Genomic DNA, 24,724 nt, shown 5'->3' on the forward strand with positions numbered 1-24,724 from the left:
TTTAATCCCAGCACTCGGGAGGCAGAGCCAGGTGGATCTCTGCGAGTTCGAGGCCAGCCTGGGCTACCAAGTGAGTCTCAGGAAAAGCGCAAAGCTACAGAGAAACCCTGCCTCGAAAAACCAAAAAAAAAAAAAATCACCAGTTACTAACAGGATGATATTATCTGTGCCTTTACATACAGTAGTACATATTTTATGAACCTGGGTGTACCAGAGTTTGGTGAACATATGTTTAGGATAGTAATGCCAGCTTGGGTAATGTTCCCTTGAATAGAATGAAGTGTCCTTCTTTATCTAATCTGAGAAGTTTTAATTTGAAGTATATTTTGTCAGATACTAGGATAGTGATGCCTGCTTGCTGGTCCCATTTGATGGAGTACTTTTGTTCATTCTTTTGCTCTAATGTCATACTTATTATTAAAATTAAAATGTGTTTTTATAGACAAAAGATAGATGGATTTTGTTTCTTGATCCATTCAGCCAGACTGTCTTTTGATTGGAGAATCAAGATCATTAATATTTAAAGTTATTATTGAAATGTCTGTGTGCTGATTGCAGTCATTGTGTTGCCATTTCTAGTGATGTTGTGTTCCCAATGGTACTTCGTTTTAGTAATTATGTCTTCATATTTCTTTTTACAGCCTCTTAACTATGTCTATTCCTTTCCTCAGCCTGAAATATTGCTCCCTATACTTTCTTTAAGTTTAGATCATTGGATATAATTTTTAGGGTGCTTAGATCATGGAAAGTTTTATTTTTTCTTCAATTATGGCAGGTAGTTTTGCTTGATATATTAGTCTAGTTTGGCCATTATGGTCTGATTCCATTTAGGACTTGGAATACATTGCTCCAGGCTCTTCTGGCTTTTGAAATTTCCACTGAGACATAAGCTGTTATTCTGATGGGTTTTACTTTATATGTGAATTGTGCTTTTTCTCTTGCAGCTTTCAACACATTGCCTTTGTTCTAAATATGTAGTTTTAACTATGATATGCTATGGGAATTTTCTTTTCTGATCTTGTCTATTTGGTATTCATTGTGCTTCTTGAATTTGTATGAGTATGTATTTCCTTAGTTTTTGAAAGTTTTCTTCTATGACCTTGTTGAAAACCTGACCTATGCCATTGACCTGGGATTCTTCTTCATCTATGCCTGTAATTTGAAGGTTTGGTCTTTTAATGGTGTCCCACATTTCCTATATGTTCCTTTCATGTGGGTTTTTTTTAATTTTTCATATTCTTTGCTTATTATATCCAGATCCTCTACTTCAAGTTTTGATATTCTGCCTTCTGATTGATTGATTCTATTTGTAAGTCTTTCACTTTAGTTTTCTGGTTATGAGGTTTTTCAATTCCATCTTCACTCTTCTTCAATATTTTTACCGCTTCATTGAATTCCATTTTCAAATTCTGGATTGCCTTTGTCATTTCCATCAGCCTATGTTTGTGTTTTCCTGGGTATCACTCAAGTGTTTATTCTCTTTATATTCTTTCTCTTTAAGTTCATTGGGCTACTTCTTTATGTATTCTTTAAATTCAGTGATTTGATGATGTTTATATTTGTTTGTTTTTTTAAAAAAAATCTGTGTCCTGGGGTTCATCTAGTTGATTCTCATTGGCAAAATTTTCTACAGGAGTGGGGAGGGGGGAAACTGCCTTCATCTTTCATACTGTTTGTATTTTTGTGAGAAGATTTGGGCATGTGGATTTCTTTTACTGGTTCTTTGTCCTATATGGACAAAGCAGATTGGGGAAGAACAGAGGATGTGCAGGTCAGGTTGGGCCTAAGGGATAAATAGGCTTTGGTGGAATGAAGTCCAGTGGACACAGGAAACTGAGTTGTATACAGTATGTGTATCCAGGTACAAGCCTGGATTTTAAAAAGTTGATCTGGAGGTTGAGGAGGGTGTGTGGAGGGGAGAATCATTAGATTCACATAACAAAACCCTGGAGAAGGATGTGCAACATCTGGTTGGGTAGAGAGTTTGGAATGTGGAGTAAGGGGTTCTGTAGGTCAGAGGCAGGCAGAGTTGGGTCTGGTAAAAGCCTAGAGGTCAGTTGTGGCGCTGGAAGTGGTGGCCAGAATAGACCAGGGCACAGAATATGAGACCCAGGTTATACTGAGGATGGGGAGTGCATGGAGAGAAAGAATAGACGAACTCAGCCTACTAGACCCTGCAGAAGAATGTGCAGGATCTGGCTGGACAGAGGTTGCATCCCAAGCCCAGCTTTTTACATGGGTGCTAGATATTTGAACTCAGGTCCTTATAGTCTTTCCAACGAACCAACCTACTAACCAAGGGCTCTTTTTTGCTCCACCCCCTCCTCTAGTTTTCAAGCTCTGACCTCAGAGTCTATAACTTCTCCCTAAAACCTACCCTTTGTGATTCATAATATCAGTATTTGAATTCATGAGACAAGAATCCAAAAGTATGTCTCAGGGTGGCTTTGATGACTATCAAGTTTTCCAGGACCCTAACATCCCCTCCCCAGCTAATCCCATCTGACTCGAGAGAAGTTCTGTTTTTGAATTTTGTCAAACTCAAAAATACCCCATTTCCCCATATCGTAACGTTTCTAATAACTCTTTTAATCAAAAGGACAGTCTGAACTACTGTCCCTCTTGAACCCTGAATCTGAGACCTTACAAGGATGGCTTAGATTATGTGTTAGTCAGGGAAGGGTTCTCTAAGAAACAGAATTTATGAAAAAATGTATGTGGGATTTATTAAAATGGCTTACAGGTTGTAGTCCAGCTAGCCCAACAATAGTTGTCTACCAGAAGGTCCAAGAAACCAGCAGTTGTTCAGTCCATGAAGTTTGATGTCTCAGCTAATCTTCAGCATACACTGAATCCCAAAGAAGTACACTCTATGGCAGCGAAGGAATGGACTTGCTAACTAGAGCAAGAGCAAGCAGGCAAAGAGCAAGCTTCCTTCTACCATGTCCTTTACATAGGCTTCAAGCAGAAGGTGTGGCCCTGATCAAAGGTGGATCTTCCCACCTCAAAAGAGCTGTATTAAGGGTACATCTTCCCACCTCAAAAGATCCAAATTAAAAATGGGTCTTCCTGCCTGGCATGGTGGCACACATCTTTAATCCCAGCACTCAGGAGGCAGAAGCAGGTGGAACTCTGTGAGTTTGAGGCCAGTACCAGGACAGCTAGAGCTGTTACACAGAAAAATCCTGTCTCAAAACCAAAAATAAAAAATAAAAATAACAACAAAAAAATGAAGTAGGTCTTCCTACTTCAAATGATTAATAAAAAAAATCCTTGACAGGTGTACCCAGTTGCTTGGGTTTCAGTTAATTCCAGATGTAGTCAAGTTGACAGCCAAAAATACCCATCACAGGTTATATAATGACATCCTGCCTTTAAAACAAATGTTCTTCACTGTGATGGTTAATGGTACAGGATGAGGAAGTTGTTCTATTTTCACTGCTATAAGTCTCCCATTGTGATGAGGAGCAGCTGGATTCATGGGCACTGCATCCTTGTCCATGGGGTGTGTCCTTTCACTGGGACAGCAGTTGTCTTGTTGCTCTTTGTCCTTCATCATCACCCTGAAGGAAAGTCATGTCTTTTACAGTTATTTTCAGAGAGTTTTCAATGAGAAATTTTACAAGAGAAATCTTTTTGGAGATATTTTTTGCTAATCCTGAGTTGCAGAAACTAGGCAGACATAGGATGCTCGAGGCTATGCAAACAGATAAGCTGTCATCTGATTAACTGAAGAATTTCTCTCAATAATGTGTACACTCTGAAAAGTAGTGAATGGCATTTGGTTGGGGAAGCTACTCTAAAAGACTCTGCACTGAAGCTACTTAATTTCTCAAAATAAACATTATTCCAGTTTAATATATTTTCCCTCCCCTCATTCCTGGTGGACTCAACCATTTCCTGTGAGTTATTTAGAAGCCAAACACTGTGCTCTGCACATGCTATTGCTCAGGATGGCCTTAGAGGAAAGGAAGATGAAAGAGAGAAAGGAAAGAGAAAAAAGCAGAAGATATCTTATTATTGTACAGATATTAACATTATTATTATTATTATATGATTTTGTTCAAACTTATATATCAGGACATGTGTGTGTATCTGTGTATGTGTGGGCTAATGGTATGAACATCTGAATATTTTAACAAAAATTTAAATGATTTAAATTAAAAAACAAATGTTCTTGAATTTACACATTTGTGACTATTCTAATTTTCCTTTTGTTATTTCTAATTTCATTCCATTATGATCAAAGAAAAAAAACCTTTTATTACTTTAGTCTTTTAAGATTTATTGATATTACCTGATGCTTAGCATATGGAAAATGTTCATGTGCCCTATAAAATAATGTGTATCTTGTTCTAGGGTGGAGTGTTGTATATACATTCAGTTTTACTGGATTATGCTGTTGTTTCCGTCCTCTGGAGTTTAAGTAATCTCGAGAATTTAGACTTGCCTTGTAAGTCTTTTCTTCTGAGGCTATCACCACAATTGTCCTCTATACTTTATTCATGATAAGTATGAGATTTCATAGCCTATGCATCCAATTTCTTCCAGCCTCTATTACACAACTCCAAGGTCATCTCTAAAATTTGGCATTTTTGTTATAACAACTGACTCCCCATTTATCTAATATCAATTTTGTCTTCATCCCTTGAAGGTTTCCATAACAGAATACCTTAATCTAGCTTGGAGATTAAGAAATCCAAGATCAAAAAAAAAAAAAAAGAAGTCCAAGATCAGAGTGCCAGCATCAGGGTACAAAGAAGCAAATGAAGTTAACCTAGCTCTTTTATAACAGCATTAATCTCATCCTTGAAAGTGTGACATTTTGCCAGGCATAATGGCACACGCCTTTAATTCCACTGCTCAGGAGGTAGAAAAAAGTAGGTCTCTGAATTCAAATCCAGGTTGATCTACATAACTAGTTCCAAACCAGCCATCTTAATATTGTACAATGGCAAGTGAGTTTAAATGTGAGTTTAGGGGAGGACAAACACTCAAACCATGGCAAATGGGTTAACTAAAAACACAACAAAAACATAAAGAAGGCAAGAACCTAAAGGAGACACACCAGGGGATACAAAATGAAATGAGATTGAAGGCAGATTAAGAGAGTAAATTATTAGTATACTAAATTCATATTCAGAGAAAAAGAAATAAATAGGGCCCTTGCTGTCCTGGACATATGGTAGTATAATTCAATAGGGCAAAAATGATAAGAGAAAAGGAAATTTCAATAAGTATGAAATTAAAGTGTGAAATCTTATCTCACTGACTGCTTTGGAGGCAATGAGGGAGAGGTTTCCATAAAATTGATAAATTACTGGATACAGGGAAGTATTTGTATCTACATACATAGGTGTGAATGTTATTAATAAATAGTTCTTCATGTGATTCAAAGATACTAATAAAAGAAGGATAAAGAATAAAATTAACTAGCACAAAACAAATTAGTAGTGTTTCTAAATGCCAGGAAAGAAATTTAATATTGTAAAATGACCAACAAAGATGTGGCAGAGCCAGGCCAGGTGATTCACACTGGTAATCCCAGAAGTAAGGAAGCTAAGGAAGGAAAATCATGAGTTAGAGTCCAGCCTAGGCTAAATAGCAAGTTCCAGGCCAGCATGAGCTGCATAGTAAGATCCTGTCTGAAGAGGAAGGGAAAAGTGACAGAAATAAGAATGCAACCAGTCAACAGGGCTTTCACAAAAATTAATAAAGAAAACATAATCAACTGATATCACTTGATTTTAAAAGCATCAAGCAAACTCAAGTATGTTATCAAATACCATCCTTCAGGTTAATTCCCTCAAAGCATTTGATTCTGTGCAAGGGGAAGCTTGAAAATCTGGCAAAGTGCCATGTAACACAAATCTTAAAAGGTCTTATTAATAAAAAACCTGGAGCCAGGTACTGGGGTAAATTCTGAAAGATCAGAGAGACAGAACAAACCACAACCAACCTCACCTTGCCAACTCCTCAGCTAATCTTGTTTCCTCAGACTGAAAGCCTCTGAGTCTTTACCCCAATGGATCTCAGCTGAACTGCTGCTAAAAAAGCTTCTAGTTCCTGGTCCTTATGCCTTATATACCTTTCTGCTTCCTGCCATTACTTCCTGGGATTAAAGGCGTGTGTCCTTCCCAAGCAATGACATGAGATCTCAAGTGCTGGGATTAAAGGTGTGTGCCACCATGCCTGGCTCTGTTCCCAGTGTGGCCTTGAACTCACAGAGATCCAGACGACTCCCGAGTTAAAGGCGTGTGTGCCACCACTGTCTGGCCTCTATGTCTAATCTAGTGGCTGACTCTGTCCTCTGATCCCCAAATAAGTTTTATTTATTAGAGCACAAATAAAATATCACCACAGTGCCAGGTGGTGGTGGCACATATGTGGTGGTATTGTGTTCCCCAAAATATTGTGCACCCTAATAAACTTATCTGGGGTCAGAGACAGAACAGCCATAATATTAAACATGAGGATAGGCAGTGGTAGCACATGCTTTTAATCCTAGCATTCTAGAGGCAGAAATTCATCTGTTCAAGAATACAGCCAAGCATGGTGACTCACACCTTTAATCCTAAGGATTGATGGTAGAAAGCAGAAAGGTATATAAGGGGTGAGGACCAGAAACTAGAAGTGTTTGGCTAGTTAAGCATTCAGGCTTTCGAGCAGCAGTTCAGCTGAGATCCATTTGGATATGAGGACTTAGAGGTTTCCAGTCTGAGGAAACAGGATCAGCTGAGGAACTGGCGAGGTGAGGTGGCTGTGGCTTGTTCTGGTTCTCTGATCTTCCAGCATTCACCCCAATACCTGGCTCCAGGTTTGATTTTATTAATAAGACCATTTAAGATTCCTGCTACACACATACCATTAATCTCAGCACTCAGGATGCAGAGGCAGGTGGATCTCTGGAGTTCAAGGCCAGCCTGGTCTACAGAGTGAGTTCCAGAACAGTCAGGGCTGCACAGAAGAACCCTGTCTCAAAAAAAAAAAAGAAAAAAAGAAAAAGAAAAAAGAAAAGAAAATCAGGCAAAGTGACAGCTCACCATAGTATCCAACAAGACGATGCAGGCCATGCTGAGAACACCCACAATGATATGCTGCACACACACACAAATAAAAAGTTGTTTTAAAATACACTGGAACAAATACAGAAAAGAAAAGACTAACAGAGTTGAAGCATTAATAATTCGCCCCTCTAGCCACACATCTGACACTTCCTAAGGTCAGGACACAGACGAGACTAACTGCACATCTGTTTTTCACAGAGCCATGGCAACAACAAAGTGCACCCCTGATGAGCCTCAGCTAAGGAGCAGAAGGCAAGATCTCCAGGAGATGCTGACAGAAGTGGGATTGTCTGTTGACTACTGGCTACCTAAACTTCAGGAAGACCTGGGTGTGACTTGTGCCCAGGCCTTACAATACTTAAAAGAAAAAGACCTCCAGAAGCTGAAGTCCCAGACACAACACACATGGGAGAAAAAGGCTCTGGAGAAGCTGCTTGACCTCTCACAGCCAAAGAGTGTTGCAGAGTTCCAGGAGACTCCAGGGGAGATGATACAGAACAGGCAGAGGCAGGCAGGACAGGCACTGCAGGAACTGAGGGTCTTGCAGTCAGAAGGGAAGAACAGACAGGAAGAAGCAGTGAGGAGGAAAGAAGCAGAGCTGAGACAAGCAATGGAGATCCCTGAAGAGTGCTGGCCAGGGCCTGAGGTGCCCCTAAAAGATGTCACTGAAACAATGGAGAGACATCTCAAGAACATGGAGCAGAAAATTTCCTACAGCGGAAACCTCTCCGATAGAGATCTGGTAAGATGGGCGTCTGGAGGGCTGGCATTGCAAGGAATTTATAAGACCAGCCACCAAAGAAGCCTGATTCAGAAAAAAGAACAGCTACTCAGTGTCCCTAAGGAGTTCTCACTTGTTGGTCCAGAGCACGGCACATGGATGGAAGCAAAGGAATTTTCCTCTTTTCAAGAACAAACCATGTTCACACAGACTATGGAGAAGCTGGGTTTCAGTTCAACCTTCTCAGCTAAAGGTGAAGGGTGGGGCCTTAGTCTAGAAGCTGGTGTGGGTCAAAGTAAACATACAGAATCTGGGGATGCCTACCAATCACATTCAGAGCAATCTTATTTCTGCTCAGCCAAGTTCAGCTACATCCCACTGGCCACTTGCCACTTTCACATCCATCAACTTCAACTCTCCAAGGCTGCTCTCCAGGAGCTAAAAAGTATTGAAGAACTCCTAAATCAAACTACACACCCAAATGGAGTCCCCTTACTGAGGCACAGGGCTGAAAACTTTTTTCACAGGTTTGGCTCTCATGCTAACCAAGGCCCACTGCACCTGGGGGGAATCTACTGTTGGAAGGCCATTTCAGAAGGTTTCAAAAGAGAGCAACTGGCTGATATAAAACAGCAGGCAGCAGAGTCCTTGAATATTTACATAAGGGGCAGCTATGGTGGCTTTGGAGTTAAAGCTAGTGCAAGTTTGAATATGTCAAACTTGCATTCAAAAACAGCATCTGACAGTACAAATCATCAAAACTTTCAAACAAAGGTGAAACTCTCTGTTGCCCAGATAGGTGGACCAGCAGAAGCAGATGGAGTTGCCCAGTGGACAGCTGGTCTTGTTGCTAGCAATCAAACATGGTCTGTCATTGACCGGGGACTTCAGTTGGTACCTATTTGGGACATAATCCTCTCTAGCCACAGAAGTGATTTTAAGGACGCCCTCCAAGTGGCTAACTGCCTGAAAGACAGCTACACTGCTCTGACTGGACTCATTGCTCAGATTCAGGAAGGAGAGGAATTTCTTACTGCTGGAAAAGAAGCTAGACTTTTCCTAGAGGATGTGAAATGCTGGGAGGTTTCTGATCCAGAAGTACAGCTTAGTAAGTTGATAGACTTCATGCAAACATTGAGTCAAAAAATAAAAAGTTATAACATTTGGATTAATACATGCCTCACAGATTGGGATCTGCAGAATTTTCTAATAAACACTGTCAACTTTTGCAAAAATTCACCCACTTATAAAACTCAGTTTATTAAATCTCAGTTGTGCAGCCTTTTAGAACCTCATATCTACAAAGTGACAAACTTTCCTCAGGCACAATCCATCATACAATGGATCAATCAGTCAGAGACAGAGGAAGAACAAGTCAAAATCCCCTCATTTTCTGAATTCATTAAGACCTTAAAGAAAATCCACAAAAATCTGATGGAAGTCAATATAAAAAGTGAGTCCCCAGAAACAGTGGAAGAAGCTAAAAGAATGGCTACATATGAGGTGACCACAGCTCTTGGCTCCTTCTTGAAGTACCTCAGAGAAGCAGAGCAGCCAGACATGCAGCTGATGCTACTCTCCATTGCAGCTGGTGCAGGCTATCAGTTGGTAAACAATATTTTTCAGCATCTTCTGGGGTGTAATGAGTTAAACTTCCTCTTGGATCAAATACAAACTGTCCAACAAAAATACCAAGAACTTAAAAATATTTGCAGCTACAGAGGCCAGGCATTCCTGGTGCTCACCGCTCTCAGAGCCACAGTTGAAATCACAGATATTTCTACAGAAGAGAAAAGACAACGTTTGACATTAATAAGACAACATATGGGACAATTGTTGTCTGAAGAAGTTGCACATGTTCTCATGAAACATGGAGCACATCATGATTGGGAAAATCTGGAGAACGATTTGAGATTACTCGTTGATGGGGACTATAAAACCACTATCCTTTCTTTGAAAATGGATGAGGTAAAAAAACAATTGCAAAGTCTCTGCTATGAAAAGAAAGAGCCTTATAAACAGCAAAATAATGAAAACAACAAAAAGGATATGATAGAAAAAGGACCTTTCCTAGACTTACTCAAGCGTCTAGGCCTAGAACATCACTACCCAAAAAGGATGAGCAGAGCTGACTTCCATCTGATCTATAAGACTTCTGTACACAACACACAGCCAAGATCTGAACAGGAACTACCCTTCTATTTCCTACAAAAGCTATTGATGCTAGATTGTGGATTCAGACATCTGGTCTTCAAAGATGACGAAAACATAGAAAACCAGATCGCTATAGTTTCTTGTGATCATGAAAATGAAGATTTTGATCCATATGAAGATGTCATTAAAGAAAATGACAGTCCTACCTATCCTTCAGACACTGAGTCCCAGCCCCACATTCACCCAATGGACATCCAGATGACCATTTTTCACTGTGCAGATGATCTTGCCAGGCAATATATTCTGTCCAAACTTTCCATTTGTCAGTTTGCACTCCCCCTTGTGGTACCAAATCCCAACACTTCTCAGATTGAATTTTCTCTCTGGTCTCTCAGACAAATTAGGAGAAGTTGGCAAAATGCAAGTAAATCACTACAGAACAAGAGCTACAGTCACAAGAATCAGCAGATGTGCTGTGTTTCTACCCCCATTGTGTCCTTCATTAGAGTTGGAAATGGCCTCTCGGCTTCCAAATCTCAGATCATGAACTCTCTTCTCAGTAAACATAAACATGATGTATTTTTTCACAGACACTGTAGAGGAAGCAACAATCACTGTCTCCTGATGGAGGGAGTGGTGGAGATCTGCTGGTTCTGTCCTGGGGGCCAAGGTGAGGACAGATTTGACAAGTGTATAGCCTTCACCAATCTTCATGGAGATGCCAAGGAACACAGGCAACAACTCAGCTTCCTGCAGGATGTCTCTTCTCTCATTGTGATCCTCATGTCAGCTTCTGATGACAATAAAGAAAACCAAAAACTTGTCAGACACCTCTGTCAGTCATCAATACCCCTAATCTGCTTGATTGATGACAAAGAAAAGGCCATAGCCAATAATTCTGGTAAAAGAATGAGAATTGGCATCAGGAATAGAAATGAGGCAGAATTAACAGAGGAGCTCTCAAACGCCATCAAACATTTTCTAGAGCTCTCTAATATTGCTCTCAGCCTAGAGGACTGCTCACAGATGGCTCAAAAACAAGGATTCCTTATTGATGAGGACCAGAGAGACTGCAAGGAAGCCAAGGAAAAGGCAGAGACTATAATGGCCCTCCTGGAGGAATCCAAGTTATCGCAGACAAAAGAAAATTTACTACCCCTTCAGGGACAACTTTGGCACCTTTGGTGTAAGAAGGACAAAGAATTCTATCATCTGAGAGAAAAAGGGAATCGGAGCATTGAACAACACAAGAGTGAGATTGAGACGGATAAAAGGATAATTCGATGTCGGCAATTGGAAAAAGCCTTTCCTCTCAATGATTTAATGCGCTCTGTTCTTGAAGTTCTCCAAGAATATTCAGAAACTCATAACAAACTCTACTTTTTGCAGTGGTTAAGTCTGTTTTTTGATAACCTGACTACAGAACACCTGGAAAAGCTACATGAAAAGCAAAGATATTTGTGGTTAATGGTACAAAGAGAAAAGCAAAAGGAACAGAAGAGCAGCTCCCTGACACTCTGGCAGAAGCAGATAGAAGCCATCTCTAGTGAGATTCTTAACTGCACTTTAGGAACTGAGCACCTTCTACGAGAAGTTGGCCAGATATATGAAGCTCTGGAAGAAATTTCCTCCTCTAGAGATAGCCTTTTTCTCTGCCTCCCCCAAATTGCTGCAGACTTGATGGTAGCTGGTGTTCCCATTGAGCTGATGGATGGGGATGCTTCTTATGTGCCTCTAAAGTGGGTGGCGGCTATTTTTGACAAGATCTCAGAGAAACTTGGAGACAAAAGACTGTTTGTTCTCTCTATCCTTGGGCTACAGAGCTCAGGGAAGTCTACCCTACTGAATGCATTGTTTGGGCTGCAGTTCACAGCTAGCGCAGGCAGGTGTACTAAGGGGGCATACATGCAGCTCCTGAAGGTGGAAGAGACATTCACAGAAGAACTTGGCTTTGATTTTGTGCTTGTTGTAGACACAGAAGGACTTCGGGCTCCAGAACTCAACAACAAATCCCAGAATTGGGACAATGAGTTGGCAACCTTCGTCATTGGCCTTGGAAACTTGACTCTGATCAATATTTTTGGGGAGAATCCCTCTGAAATGCAAGATATTCTACAAATAGCCGTCCAAGCCTTTCTAAGGATGAAACAAGTAAAAATCTCCCCCAGTTGCCTCTTTGTCCATCAAAATGTGGGAGAAATTACAGCTAAAGACCAAAACGTGGAAGGACGAAGGTGCTTAGAGCAGAGACTGGATGAAATGGCAGTAACAGCTGCAGAACAAGAAGAGTGCTCAAATGTATCTCACTTCAGTGATGTCATTAAGTTTGATGTCAATAATCATGTCTACTACTTTGCCCACCTCTGGGATGGCAATCCCCCAATGGCCCCTCCTAATCCTCGTTATAGTCACAATGTCCAGGAACTAAAGAGTATAATTATTTTGACGGCCAAACAGGAATCCAGAGGTAGCATCATGAAGATCTCGGATGTCAAATTTAGAGTTCAAGATCTGTGGAAAGCTCTAGTAAATGAGAACTTTATTTTCAGCTTCAGGAACACCAGAGAGATCATGGCCATGAGCAAGCTGGAAACTATGTATAACCATTGGACCTGGGAGCTGAGGAGTCACATGCTGGACTTTCAGAACCAGTTGATCAATCAGATTCAAAATGGGAAAGTTCAGACACTCAAAACAAGTATATTTGAGGCTCCAGTCACAGAAAAGTATACAGCAATTAAGCAAGAACTTGAAAAATATTTTAATGAAGATCCAGACAATGAAATACTGGTTCAGTGGAAATCAAATTTTGAAAATAAACTAATAATCCTTAAAGAGACACTTATTTCAGACACCAGAAGGAAAGCCAATGAACTTATTCATTTAAAAAAAAATCAAGAAAGGCTGGATAAGAAAAAGTCAAGTTATGCAAATGAAATATTGGAAAGGAGCAGAAAGTTGGCTTTAACTGTAAAGGGTAAAGAATTAAATGAAGAAGAATTATATGAAAAATTCAATCCACTTTGGAAAAAATGGGTCTGTGATGTGTCCTCAGATCTTCCTCAAGTCATAGAACCTGACATTGACACAGATTCTGAAAACATTCTTTGGGACTATTTCCAAAAGGAGATAAACATGGTGGACATACTAATGAGAAATTCTGGAGATAAATTTCAAATAAATTACGATGAACATGTAAAAATGAATAAGAAGTATAACTTCATGACTAGAACATTAAAAGTCTGTGATAGGGAATCCATTAATATGACTACTGACCATATTATTTCAAGATTTAATGAAACTATCAACAATATTCATAAGCAACAGTGTGATTACGATACAAGTTATTTTCATGAAATCCTGAGAATAATAGAAGAAGAAGTAAAATCTGCACCTACTGAGGGAAGATACACATTTACAAGCAAATATATCATTGAGTTGTCATTATGCTTATTCCAAAGAGCATCTAAGAGTTTTAAGGAAATGCACAAAGCATTTAAGAGAGCCAATGATCCTGTGAACTATCTGGAGAGGAAGAAAGATGATTTCTTTATGAGTTTTAAGATCTCCTGCCAAGGTGCCACCTCCATCAAAACATTTGTTGATTTTCTTTGGCACAAGCTCACTCCTGCCATCTCTGCCACTATAAGGGGGAAAATGGTCATTAAAATTGCTGGAGCCATGAGAGCCAACTGCCCTGCATTCAATGGAAACAGGGCTAACCTGGAGAAACATGTTCTCATTTCTCTGGCAGAAGAAGAAAACTTTGATAAGTACTGGGAGTACCTTCATTACACAAAATCATTTTTTAGCAGCTATATTGAAAGCCATATTAAACAATACTGTTCAGATGTCGGAAGTGAAAAAATAAAGACTTTTTTAAAAATAAGTTTAGGTGACATCAAGAATGCCATCCTCTCTGCTATTCATGAGTCCACAGCAGTAGCTAAAGATAAAGGCAGCACTGCTTCTGCCTGGTTGGATTTGTTCTGTGATCACCTGGGGAGCAACCTGATCTTTCCAAGAAGAGACCTGATAAGCATCGAGCACCAGGAGATAAAGGATATGGAGTTTCTGAAAGAAGCCATGAGTGCAGCTTTGGATCCTGCAATGAAGAAGGTAGAAGAGGACTGCTCAAGTAAGCCCATAGATGAAATGGTTCCTGACATTGAGAAAATTCTCTCTGAACATCTCTGTGGCTGCTGGAAACAGTGTCCTTTGTGTAATGCAATTTGTACAAACACCATTCCCCACCATGAGGGAGACCACAGTGTGCCATTCCACCGTCCTCAGGCTGTCAGTGGATGGCATAAGCATAAAACAGACCACTTTGTCATTGACTGCTGTACTAGTTCAGTAGCAAGTGACCGCTTCATGCTTTTAGGAAATAACCAAGAAATCCCATATAAGAATTATCGGCAGGCAGGAGGGGATTATGCCACATGGAGCATCACTCCAGACTCATCCACCCAGTCATACTGGAAATGGTTTGTCTCACATTTCAGATCAAAACTAGAGGAAAAATACCAGAAAAAATTTATAGACACAGGTGAAATCCCAGAGGCATGGGCCAAAATCACAAAGGAGGATGTGCTCAATGACTTGAAAGAGCAATAATATGCAATGAGTAACCCAATATCAAAGAGTTACAGCATACCTAAATAATTCTAAAACTCCTCCTCCTAACAAGAGTCCCCAGTATTTGCATTTATAGGATGAAATGTATAAAAATCTTGAAGCTTTCCCTATAAAATATTTTTAATCTCTTTGTCTTCTGGTTTAAAATCAAAGTATCATAGCTAGGAAGATGGCTTGGAAGTTATAAGCAGTTCTTGTAGAGGACCTGAGTTCAGTTCCTGGCATCCACTTGGCAGCTCACAGCCATCTGTAACTTCAGTTCCAGGAAATTTGATGCCCTTTTCTGGCCTCACACATGATATATATATAATCAGATAATCATAACAAAAAAATCAATTACCAATATATGTGAAGATATAATAAAATCCATTTAAAACTCTGAAGTCATACTTCAAATCATGAGTATGAATATTTTTGTAGTATATAAACTTAGGGACATTCCTGTCAATTAAGGCAGAGATACCAGAAGGAGCAGGAAAAGAACTACAAGGCCTGTACATATGAAGCTAGCACATCTATAGCATTCTACAACACCAAATCTAATAAGATGTCAGTTACTCACTTATAAATGGACTCTAAAAATTAGAATATAGAATATATAGAAGTAGAGAATATAGTGGCAGCTATCATGGGCTGAGGGGAGTATAAGAGAAAGGAGGCATTGTTCAAAGGACCAAAAGTCTCAGACACAAGGAATAAGTTCTGGTGACCATGGTTAATAATGTGCATTTTGAAACTACTGAAAGAATGAATTTTAAATGTTCTTTCGCCAAAACGTGCTGAGGATGTAAGGTGATGGGTGTGTCTATTTACTTACATGTTTACATACTTATTTGCTCATTTCATAATGTATAAGTATCACTGGATTGAAGCCATGAATAAACATAAAGATCAGTAAAAACATTGAATTTCAAAAATATAAACATTTGGGTTTCTTAAGTGAAGATTGACAATTATACCAAGAAGGTTTTTTATTTGTTTTGTTTGTTTGTTTGGGGGTTTTATTTTGAGAGGGTGTTTCTGTTTTGTTTGTTTGTTTGTTTGTTTGTTTGTTTGTTTGTTTGTTTTGAAACAGGGTCTCATGTAGTGTAACCTGGCCTCAAATTCAGTGTGTAGCTGAAGATGATCCATAACTCTTGATCCACCAGGCCCAATTTATGAGGTGCTAGGGATCAAACCCAGAGCCTTGTTGTGTTAGGCATGCACTCTACCAATTGAGCTACATCTCCAGGTTTGTACTAAGAAGCTTTGAAAGGATTCTATTTCTTAGAGGGTGGGGTATGTGAATATAAGAAAGTCTAGGGGTTGAGATTTGTCTAAAAACTATCTCCTTGAGTTTAACAATGCTTTGCATTTGGATTATGGAGAAAAATCTGTAAAGCATACAATTTTTATCTCACCTTCCCCTCAAAGTTGCAATTCTCTTCATTCCAACACTTCAGTAATATCTGAGAAAACAATTCAACACTTTACATTAGTGATGTGTTACAAGAATCGACAAGAGAGTAAAGGAGAAGTGTGATATTATCCCAGATATTGTCATAATCACTAATATTGATAGTATTATAATAACAGTGCCTGTGGGAACATAGTCACTGTGCCCACACAGGTACCTTAAGAGTGAAATAGTAGATTTCTCATGCTTTTTGAGGGAATAAATTAATCATCATAAATAAAATAGAAACAGTGCAACACAAAGAGCAAGTATGTATAAGCATAAGTTATGACATTTTAATGCCTCTCCTTACTCCTTTCCTTTCAAATAACATTTTATCATTACACACTAATAGGTTTAAACAGCTTCATCCACCCCTCACTAGGAGTAATATTCAATATGACTCCTTGAGAAATCACATTGGACAATATAATTAGTCCTTAATAAATGTAATTATAACTTAATAGTTCAAATGCACTATAGATTATTGAAATTTTTGGAGAAGTTTATTAGTAGTTATAATTAATCAACCAAACATTTAACAAAGTCACTGCAACAATTATTACTTATCAGTATAGAAAATGCTATCTTGCACATGCTCTACTATGTTCATAGCAGCATTATTCATAATAGCCAGAACCTGGAAATAACCTAGATGCACCTCAACTGAAGAATGGATTAAGAAAATGTGGTACATATACACAATGAGTACTACTCAGCAGAGAAAAACAATGACATCATGAAATTTGCAGGCAAATGGATGGAACTAGAAAATATCATCCTGAGTGAGGTAACCCAGATTCAGAAGGACAAACATGGTATGTACTCACTCATAAGTGGATCCTAGATGTAAAGCAAAGGCTAACCAGACTACAATCCACAGCTCCAGAGAAACTAGCTAACAAGAAGGACCTAAAGATGGACACATGATCACCCTGGGAAGGGGAAATAGATGAGATCTCCATGAGTAAACTGGGGATGAGGGGAGAGCAATGTAGGGTAGGGGATGGGGGATGAGAACATAAGGAAATGAGATGGTCAAGCTGGAACAGGCATGGAGTGGGAGAATAATGAAAGAGATACCATGATAGATGGAAACTTCATGGGGATAGGGAGAAATTAGGTGCTAGGGAACTTCCCAGGAATCCACAAGGATGACCCCAGCTTAGACTACTAGCAATAGTGGAGAGGGTACCTAAACTGGCTTACCCCAGTAATCAGATTGGTGAATACCCTAACTGTCATCATAGAGCCTTTCTCCAGTAACTGATGGAAGCAGATGCAGTGATCCATAGCCAAACACAAGGCTGAGCTCTAGGAGTTCAGTCGAAGTAAGAAAAGAGGGATTCTATGAGCAAGGGACATCAAGATCATGATGGGAAAACCTACAGAAACAACCAAACCAAACTAGTGGGAACTCATGAAATTTAGACCAACACCTGTGGAGCCTCCCCACAGGACTGGACTAGGCCCCCTAAGTGAGACAGTTGTATAGCTTGATCTGCTTTAGGGGCCCCCTGGCAGTAGGATCAGGATCTATCCCTGGCTCAAGAGCTGGCTTTTTAGAGCCCACTACCTATGATGGGACATCTTGTTCAGCCTTGAGGCAGGGGGAGGGATTTGGACCTGCCTCAACTGAATATACCAGGCTCTGCTGACTCCCCATGGGAGGCCTTACCTTCTTGAAGGAGGGAATGGGGAGTGGGTTGAGGGGGAAAACTGGAGAGGCGGGAGGAGGGAAGAGGGGGAATATGTGATTGGTATGTAAAATGAATAAAAAATTTCTTAATAAAAAAAGAAAATGCTGTCTTGGATTCCTCAGAAGCATAGTTTTACATACAAGTGATTTATTAAGGAAATGGGGGGCAAGAAGAGAAAAAAAAACAGGTATGGTGGTACATGCTTATCCTAGCACTCAGGATGCAGAGGCAAAGGGATCCAAGGTATGTAGTATCCTGGTCTACATAGAAAGATTCTGTCTCCAAAAAAAAAGAAGAAGAAGAAGGAGAAGAAGAAGAAGGAGAAGGAGAAGGAGAAGGAGAAGGAGAAGGAGAAGGAGAAGGAGAAGGAGAAGGAGAAGGAGAAGGAGAAGGAGAAGGAGAAGGAGAAGGAGAAGGAGAAGGAGAAGGAGAAGGAGAAGGAGAAGGAGAAGGAGAAGGAGAAGGAGAAGGAGAAGGAGAAGGAGAAGAAGAAGAAGAAGAAGAAGAAGAAGAAGAAGAAGAAGAAGAAGAAGAAGAAGAAGAAGAAGAAGAAGAAGAAGAAGAAGGCAGGGAAGAAAGGAAAGGGTACATGAAGTTATAAACTTGTAGGTATAATGTAAGTACTGAGATCTAGGGAAGCTACCTTGCAGTTCTAATTAAGAGCACTAAACTTCAAATTTAAAATGTTTAGCCATGCATATATTCTCATTAGTCGTGTGACCCTGGACCCATCTTGACTTCATTTTCTTCATCTACAAAATGATAACACTCCAGGTATGAGAATGACTTAATAATATAAATATTCCTGGCTCGTGTATGTGTTTTTTTTTTTTTTTTTTTTTTTTTTGGTTTTTCGAGACAGGGTTTCTCTGTGTAGCTTTGCGCCTTTCCTGGAACTCACTTGGTAGTCCAGGCTGGCCTCGAACTCACAGAGATCCGCCTGGCTCTGCCTCCCGAGTGCTGGGATTAAAGGCGTGCGCCACCACCGCCCGGCTTCGTGTATGTGTTTTAATGTTAGTAGTAACTGGTACCAGCAAAAAGAATAGCAAAAGTCACATTAGCATAATTATACAGGTTTTTAACATTATAATTATTGTTGCTGTTATGCTTTAATGTGTTTATGTCTATATAGTACACAATTATAATTCATGAAAAAGCAGGTCAAAATTCTACATTTCGAACCAAGTAGTGGATTTTCTCTGTTTTTTTTTTCTCTCTCTCTCTAAACATGATTTCTTTTTTTAAATAGGATTAAAACTTTCAAGTTCAAAATGGGTGTGAAGAATAGAATAAAGGCAAAATAAATGCATTACTAAATTCCTTTGACAGCAGCTATCAAATAACCTCTAATGTTATCAATACTTTTAATATTGGATTTATATTTATTCTAAATTGGAAAAGATGTGAGCCAGGGCATGTCCTCCTGAGAACAGCCTCCCTAATAGTTTGTCTTTGGTGTCTTCCTTCCAAACAATTATGTTTATTTAATAGATCAGGCTGTGGTTCCTATTAACTCCTCAACAGTAAAACAGAAATACTTCTCCAAACTTTTACCTCATGGAAGAACTTGCTGGCCAACTAAGGAGAATGCAGTAAGCATCCACTCTTCAGCTATCAAATCATTCAAATCTGCCTCAAACACATAAAGCCTCTTCACTGGAGGTCATGCCCTTCCTAGGGCTCTCTGTACACACTGAGCAAGACCCAAGCATGCAGCCTAACACAGGATGCTCTAATTAATGGTCTTCACCCACCCTAGCTAGAGCTTCTATCTGGTTCAAGAAAGTTCGTGAAGCCAGCATCACCATTCAGTTTTTCCTTTACCAAAACTTCCTTCTGCCCCTCTTTATTCACAGGTATTGCTCTCTAACAAATATCTCTCACAACTGTTTCAGCACCTCCATCTGCATAAACCAATCTGTAACATCCTTAAGGCCCTAGTAAAGACTGCTAAATACAGATAAATTTGGAAAACTGTTGTGGGTCATAAAGATATACCATAAAAAGAAAATAAGGACAACCTAACATTCTCTTCCCAAAATGTGGGAAGAGAACTTATCCTTTCTAGGCCTTCCACAAGTCACCACCAGGCAGGAATGTGAGTGCTAGGTCTGTGCTAGTTTTTCACTGATGTGACAAACACCTGAGAAAACAGTGCTAAATGAGGAAAGATGATGTCTTTTGGCTCAGTTTCAGGAGTTTCAGTCCATGGTCACTTGGCTCCATTGTTTTAGGCCTGTGGTAAGGCCAAGTATCATGGCAAGGAGTATATGACAGATTAAGGCTGTTCGTTGGCCAGGAAGCAGAATGAGATAGAAGGGTTCAGGAACAAAATATATCCCTCAAACATTGGCCCCAGTGACCTATTTCCTCAAAATAGCTCCACCTCTTCACATGTCATTCAGTTACAAATTTATCAGTAGAGCAACCCATTTATGGGGTTAGCACCTTCATGACCTTCATGACCTAACAACCTCTCAAAAGAGCTACCAAATGGTGACCAAGACAACCAAAATAAGCCCCCTGCCCTCTTTAAAGTATTAGAGGTGAGCATGAGACATAGCTGCTGAGTATGAAACTCATAATTAAGTGATAATTAGAAAAGAGAAAACTAGACAAAAAAAAAAGAGAGGTCAAACTGATGAACAAAGAATGTGCAGATCTTTTCCAATTGCCTTTGAATTGCCATCAAGGTGAAAAGCCAAGGCCTTGCAAAGGCATTCCTTAGGAGTGAAATGGAGATAATAGTTAAATTTAGCCTAAATAGGAGCCTGGCCTTGGTCACTGTACTTCATGCTGAAATTACTCCTGTTAATACTAAAGCTTTATCATGATATGCGATGGAAGACACCTACAAATGCAAGTAGAAATTCTCTCCATCCATCCAAAGGTTTTCTTTCTACGGCTAGGCATGGGGCCTACCCTTAAGAGTGGTTTGTTCCCCAGTGAGACCTCCATGGAGAAAACTAATTTTTCATTTGCAAGTGGTTATCAATTGGAGATATCTTCTGGGTTAGGGATTGGGGCATGTGTCCATGTCTCCTTTCCAAAGGCTCTCTTAATTTAGCATCTAGTTATTGGGTCTTTGCAAACCCAATGGGAAGAGAAAATGGAAATTGTGATGTAAGCTTGAAAGGTACAAATAACTGCAGGAGAAACTAAACATCTTAGTAAGAGTTTCAAACACCCTCACGACTGTGAATTTTCCCTGCCATTTATGTATTCCATAACCTAGCTATTACTATTATTCTTACAACCTCCCAACTTACTTCTGAGACCTTAGTTCATCCAGAGTCCAGTGTAGCTAGAGTTTTCCTGCCTGGCCCAAGGTCAGGACAAATCCCTGTCACCCGCCAGTCCCACAGCCACTCAGACCCAACCAAGTAAACACAGAGATTTATATTGCTTACAAACTGTATGGCTGTGGCAGGCTTCTGTTCTTGCTAACTGTTCTTATATTTTAAATTAACCCATTTCTATAAATCTATACCTTGCTACGTGGCTCGTGGCTTACCAGCATCTTCACAAGCTGCTTGTCATGGCGGTGGCTGGCAGTGTCTCCTTCCGCTTTCCTGTTTCTCTCAATTCTCCTCTCTGTTAGTTCCGCCTATACTTCCTGCCTGGCCACTGGCCAATCAGTGTTTTATTTATTGACCAATCAGAGCATTTGACATACAGACCATCCCACAGCAGTCCAGCTTAACATGAAAGTTGCAGGCCCTCTTTCTATGGCCACCAGATGGTGGTCATGAGTTCTATCATGATAAAGAATCCCAAGATAGTTCAACTTCAGCACTAAGAACAATTAAGGCCAGAATATTCTTTGTTGGGGTGAACTATCTTACACATTACCGGATGCTAAGCAGCTCTGAATTCTATATATTGGATGCTGATATAATTCCCAACAGTCATGACAAAAAAAAATATCCCCAGACATTGCCACATGGCTTTGAAACATTTGCATTGCAGTTTAAGAATCACTATGTAGCCAGGCTTGGTGGCAGAAGCCTGTAGTCTCAGCCTCAGGAGGCTGAGGTGAAATAATAATTTGAAGCCAGCCTGGGCTACAAAGATGAAACTCTATTTCCAAAAAAATGAGGTAAAGTTGGGGGGAAAAGAAACACTATACAATAAAACCCAAAAGAATTTTAAGTAGGAAAAAAAAATCAAATGCTGCTGGAATGTTTGAAAATGTGTTATTTTTTTTCTAATAGAATAATGCATTCACTTGAAAACTTCAAAACTGTGGGGAAACATTAAAAATGTAAAATCACACCTTCTATGCACTTTTTAATGCTCATTCTCCTTCCAGGTTAAAAACATAATTTTGTATACATGGCAGTTTTACACACACTCACCTATCGATCTCTTTTTCTAGAAATCTACTATGAACATCTTTCTAGATCAAGAAATATTGACCTAGTTTAATAATTAAACACCTCTATTGTATTTCTGTATATATAATTACCAGATCCATTCTGGAGGCAACTGAAGTTCCTGAATTTACCTTAAATAAAATTGTAGTTAACATATATAAACATATAACTTTGCATAACTCAAGATCTACACTGTTTCACACCAAACACTGCCTATAAATGCATAATTTTGCTATAACTCAGAGCTTTATAAAGTGAATTAAACATAGATATTTCCCAAGAAATGTATACAAATGGTAGCAAGAACACAGAAAACAGATTAAAATATGGTTGGGTCATTTAAATGCAAGATGTGGCAAAAGATAAAGAAATAATTGCTTGTAAGTCAGGGATGTCATAGAATATGAGTCTAGGGGTAAAAGTAGTATTAAAGTCAGTCTCAGCAACTTTTTCTGCAATGATAGTCATAACAGTCTGTCCCTATTTCTCTTACTCCCAGTGTGCAGCACATGGCTGGATTTTTCTTCTTCATGTACCCTGAATCTATTACAGGACCTTGTACTTAATGGACCTTTAATACACATCACACTTAATGATGGTATTTATTAGAAGCCCTCCGAACTAGAGATCATTCTCTACAAGGAAGAGGGATAATCACTAAGCATAATAAACCTATTGGTGCAAATTCAAATCCCTCTAACTTTCCAAAACTCAAAGGCAAATCAGGAAACAGAGATAAGAGAGGAGCGAGGAAGAAAGGTCAACTTGCGTGCACTCTCTGATCCTTTCATCTTCTAAAAACCTGTTTTAAAAAAAAAATCTCAATAGCCTTGAAGAATGGCAATCTTGGACTATAGCTAAAATGTACAAGAACATTTTTCTCTATTTATTCTATAATCCGATGTCCAGTCCAAGTCCCCATGCACTGATTAACAGGAGAAAAAAAACATTAACTGTTCAATCTAGCTTAAACTTAATTCAATCTGACAGTTTGGGTGTATATATTCAGGGATGAATTAAGTTTCTATCAGATAAAACAATGCTTGTTCAGTCACTCACCCTTTCCTGGCTCCTCTCCCCGGGCTTGGTGGAAAGAATGTGATCTATGCAATCTCCTGGCAGTTAGAGGCACAACTCTTCTGCAGTCTTTTTGCGTTATAATAGCACCATCTGCTGTTCACTAGACCATAGCTCGTTTGCCATCTAAGTATCCCGCAGGACACCCCTGCTAAATTGGCTAGTTAGAATGGTAGTTCTGTCACTGCAGAAAGGATTGTACTGGCTGTAGAACCCCAAATTTATTGCTACATTCCCCATCCCACAAATGGGTCCATCTATTCATATCATGGACATGTGCTGGCTGGTTTCATGTCAACTTGACACAAGCTAGAGTAATCTGAAAGGAAGGAACTTGAATTGAGAAAATGCCTCATAAGATCCTACTGTAAGGCATTTTCTCAATTAGTGATTGACAGAGAAGGGTCCAGCCCGCTGTGGGTGGTGCCATCCCTGGGCTAGTGATCCTGAGTTCTCTAAGAAAGAAGGTTGAGCAAATCATCAGAAGCAAGCCAGTAATCAGCACCTCTCCATAGCCTCTGTATCAGCTTCTGCCTCCAGGTTCCTGTCCTAACCTCCCTCAGTGATAGACTGTTACTTGGAAGTGTAGGCTGAACTAAACCCTTTCCTCTCCAGGTTGCTTTAGTCATGGTGTTTCATCACAGAAATAGCAACCCTAACTAGGACACCACCATATAGTTGAGTTAGCTCTGTTATGACAGGCCAATGATAGTACATTGCATATGCAGTCATTTTTCAATATAACAGGTTCTGGAGACTAGGATGTAGACATCTTTAAAGATCTTTATTAATACCATACTCAGACAATAACCCTCATGGGTCAGAGGCTATAAAGGGTACAGATGTTTTCTTTTATATTTTTAACTAAAATACAACAGTTATACTAAAAGTAATATGCAAATTATATCTGTGCCATTCAGTGAATTTGTGACAAGATAAACACACTCCAAGACCATCCAGATCAAGTTGTAGAACATTACCAATATCCCCAAGTTCTTATCCCATGCTCTCTTCTAATCACTTGTCCTTTTTTTTTACTCCCAAAAGGGAATTTAACACCACAGATCAGACCTGGTTTTGGACAGGCAATTGAATAATACAATATTGTCCTTTGCACTTGACTTACTTTATTGGATATTATGTTATATTTAACCATGTTACTACGTGAGATCTGCACTAGTTCGTTTGCATTGTTACATAATCTTCCATTATATAATCATATGTTGATGTTTGTATTGATTTTACCAGTAATTAGCATTTGGGTTGTTTCCAACCTCAAAAAGTGTTAAAGATATTTTTATAAACTATTATCCTTCATTAAAGTTGGACATATGTATAAATTATGCCTATAAATTCTAGGAATTCTACTCCTAACATATACCTAATGGAAATGTGTATGTATGTATACAAAAAAAATGTATGTAAAATACTTATAGCAACATTATTTAAAAGTATCTGTGGCACTTTCTGTTCTTACCAGTAATTGATGAAAATTCTTGTTTTTTTCTTATATCACCAACATTTGATCTTATCATTCTTTTTAATTTTAGCCATTC

The 24,724-nt window shown here is 39.2% G+C and overlaps 1 protein-coding gene and 1 long non-coding RNA gene across 2 annotated transcripts in view; one reads left to right on the forward strand and one right to left on the reverse strand.

Moving 5' to 3' along the window:
* Positions 1-2,707: 2,707 nt before the first annotated feature.
* LOC128095172 (uncharacterized) overlaps positions 2,708-24,724 on the reverse strand; it is a 30,764-nt gene continuing 8,747 nt past the window's right edge. The window contains exons 2-3 of the long non-coding RNA XR_008213176.1: positions 15,981-16,028; positions 2,708-3,563 (exon numbers count right to left, since the gene is read on the reverse strand). This is a non-coding gene — a long non-coding RNA (uncharacterized LOC128095172). The remainder of the gene's footprint in view (positions 3,564-15,980; positions 16,029-24,724) is intronic.
* LOC128095171 (interferon-induced very large GTPase 1-like) lies at positions 7,038-14,559 on the forward strand. Its single transcript, XM_052713941.1, has one exon. The coding sequence runs from the start codon at positions 7,270-7,272 to the stop codon at positions 14,557-14,559; it is 7,290 nt and encodes a 2,429-aa protein (XP_052569901.1). The 5' UTR covers positions 7,038-7,269.

Source organism: Peromyscus californicus, unplaced genomic scaffold (genome assembly GCF_007827085.1).
Source record: "Peromyscus californicus insignis strain IS unplaced genomic scaffold, ASM782708v3 Scaffold_4__1_contigs__length_199733344, whole genome shotgun sequence".
Taxonomy (NCBI): Eukaryota; Metazoa; Chordata; class Mammalia; order Rodentia; family Cricetidae; genus Peromyscus; species Peromyscus californicus.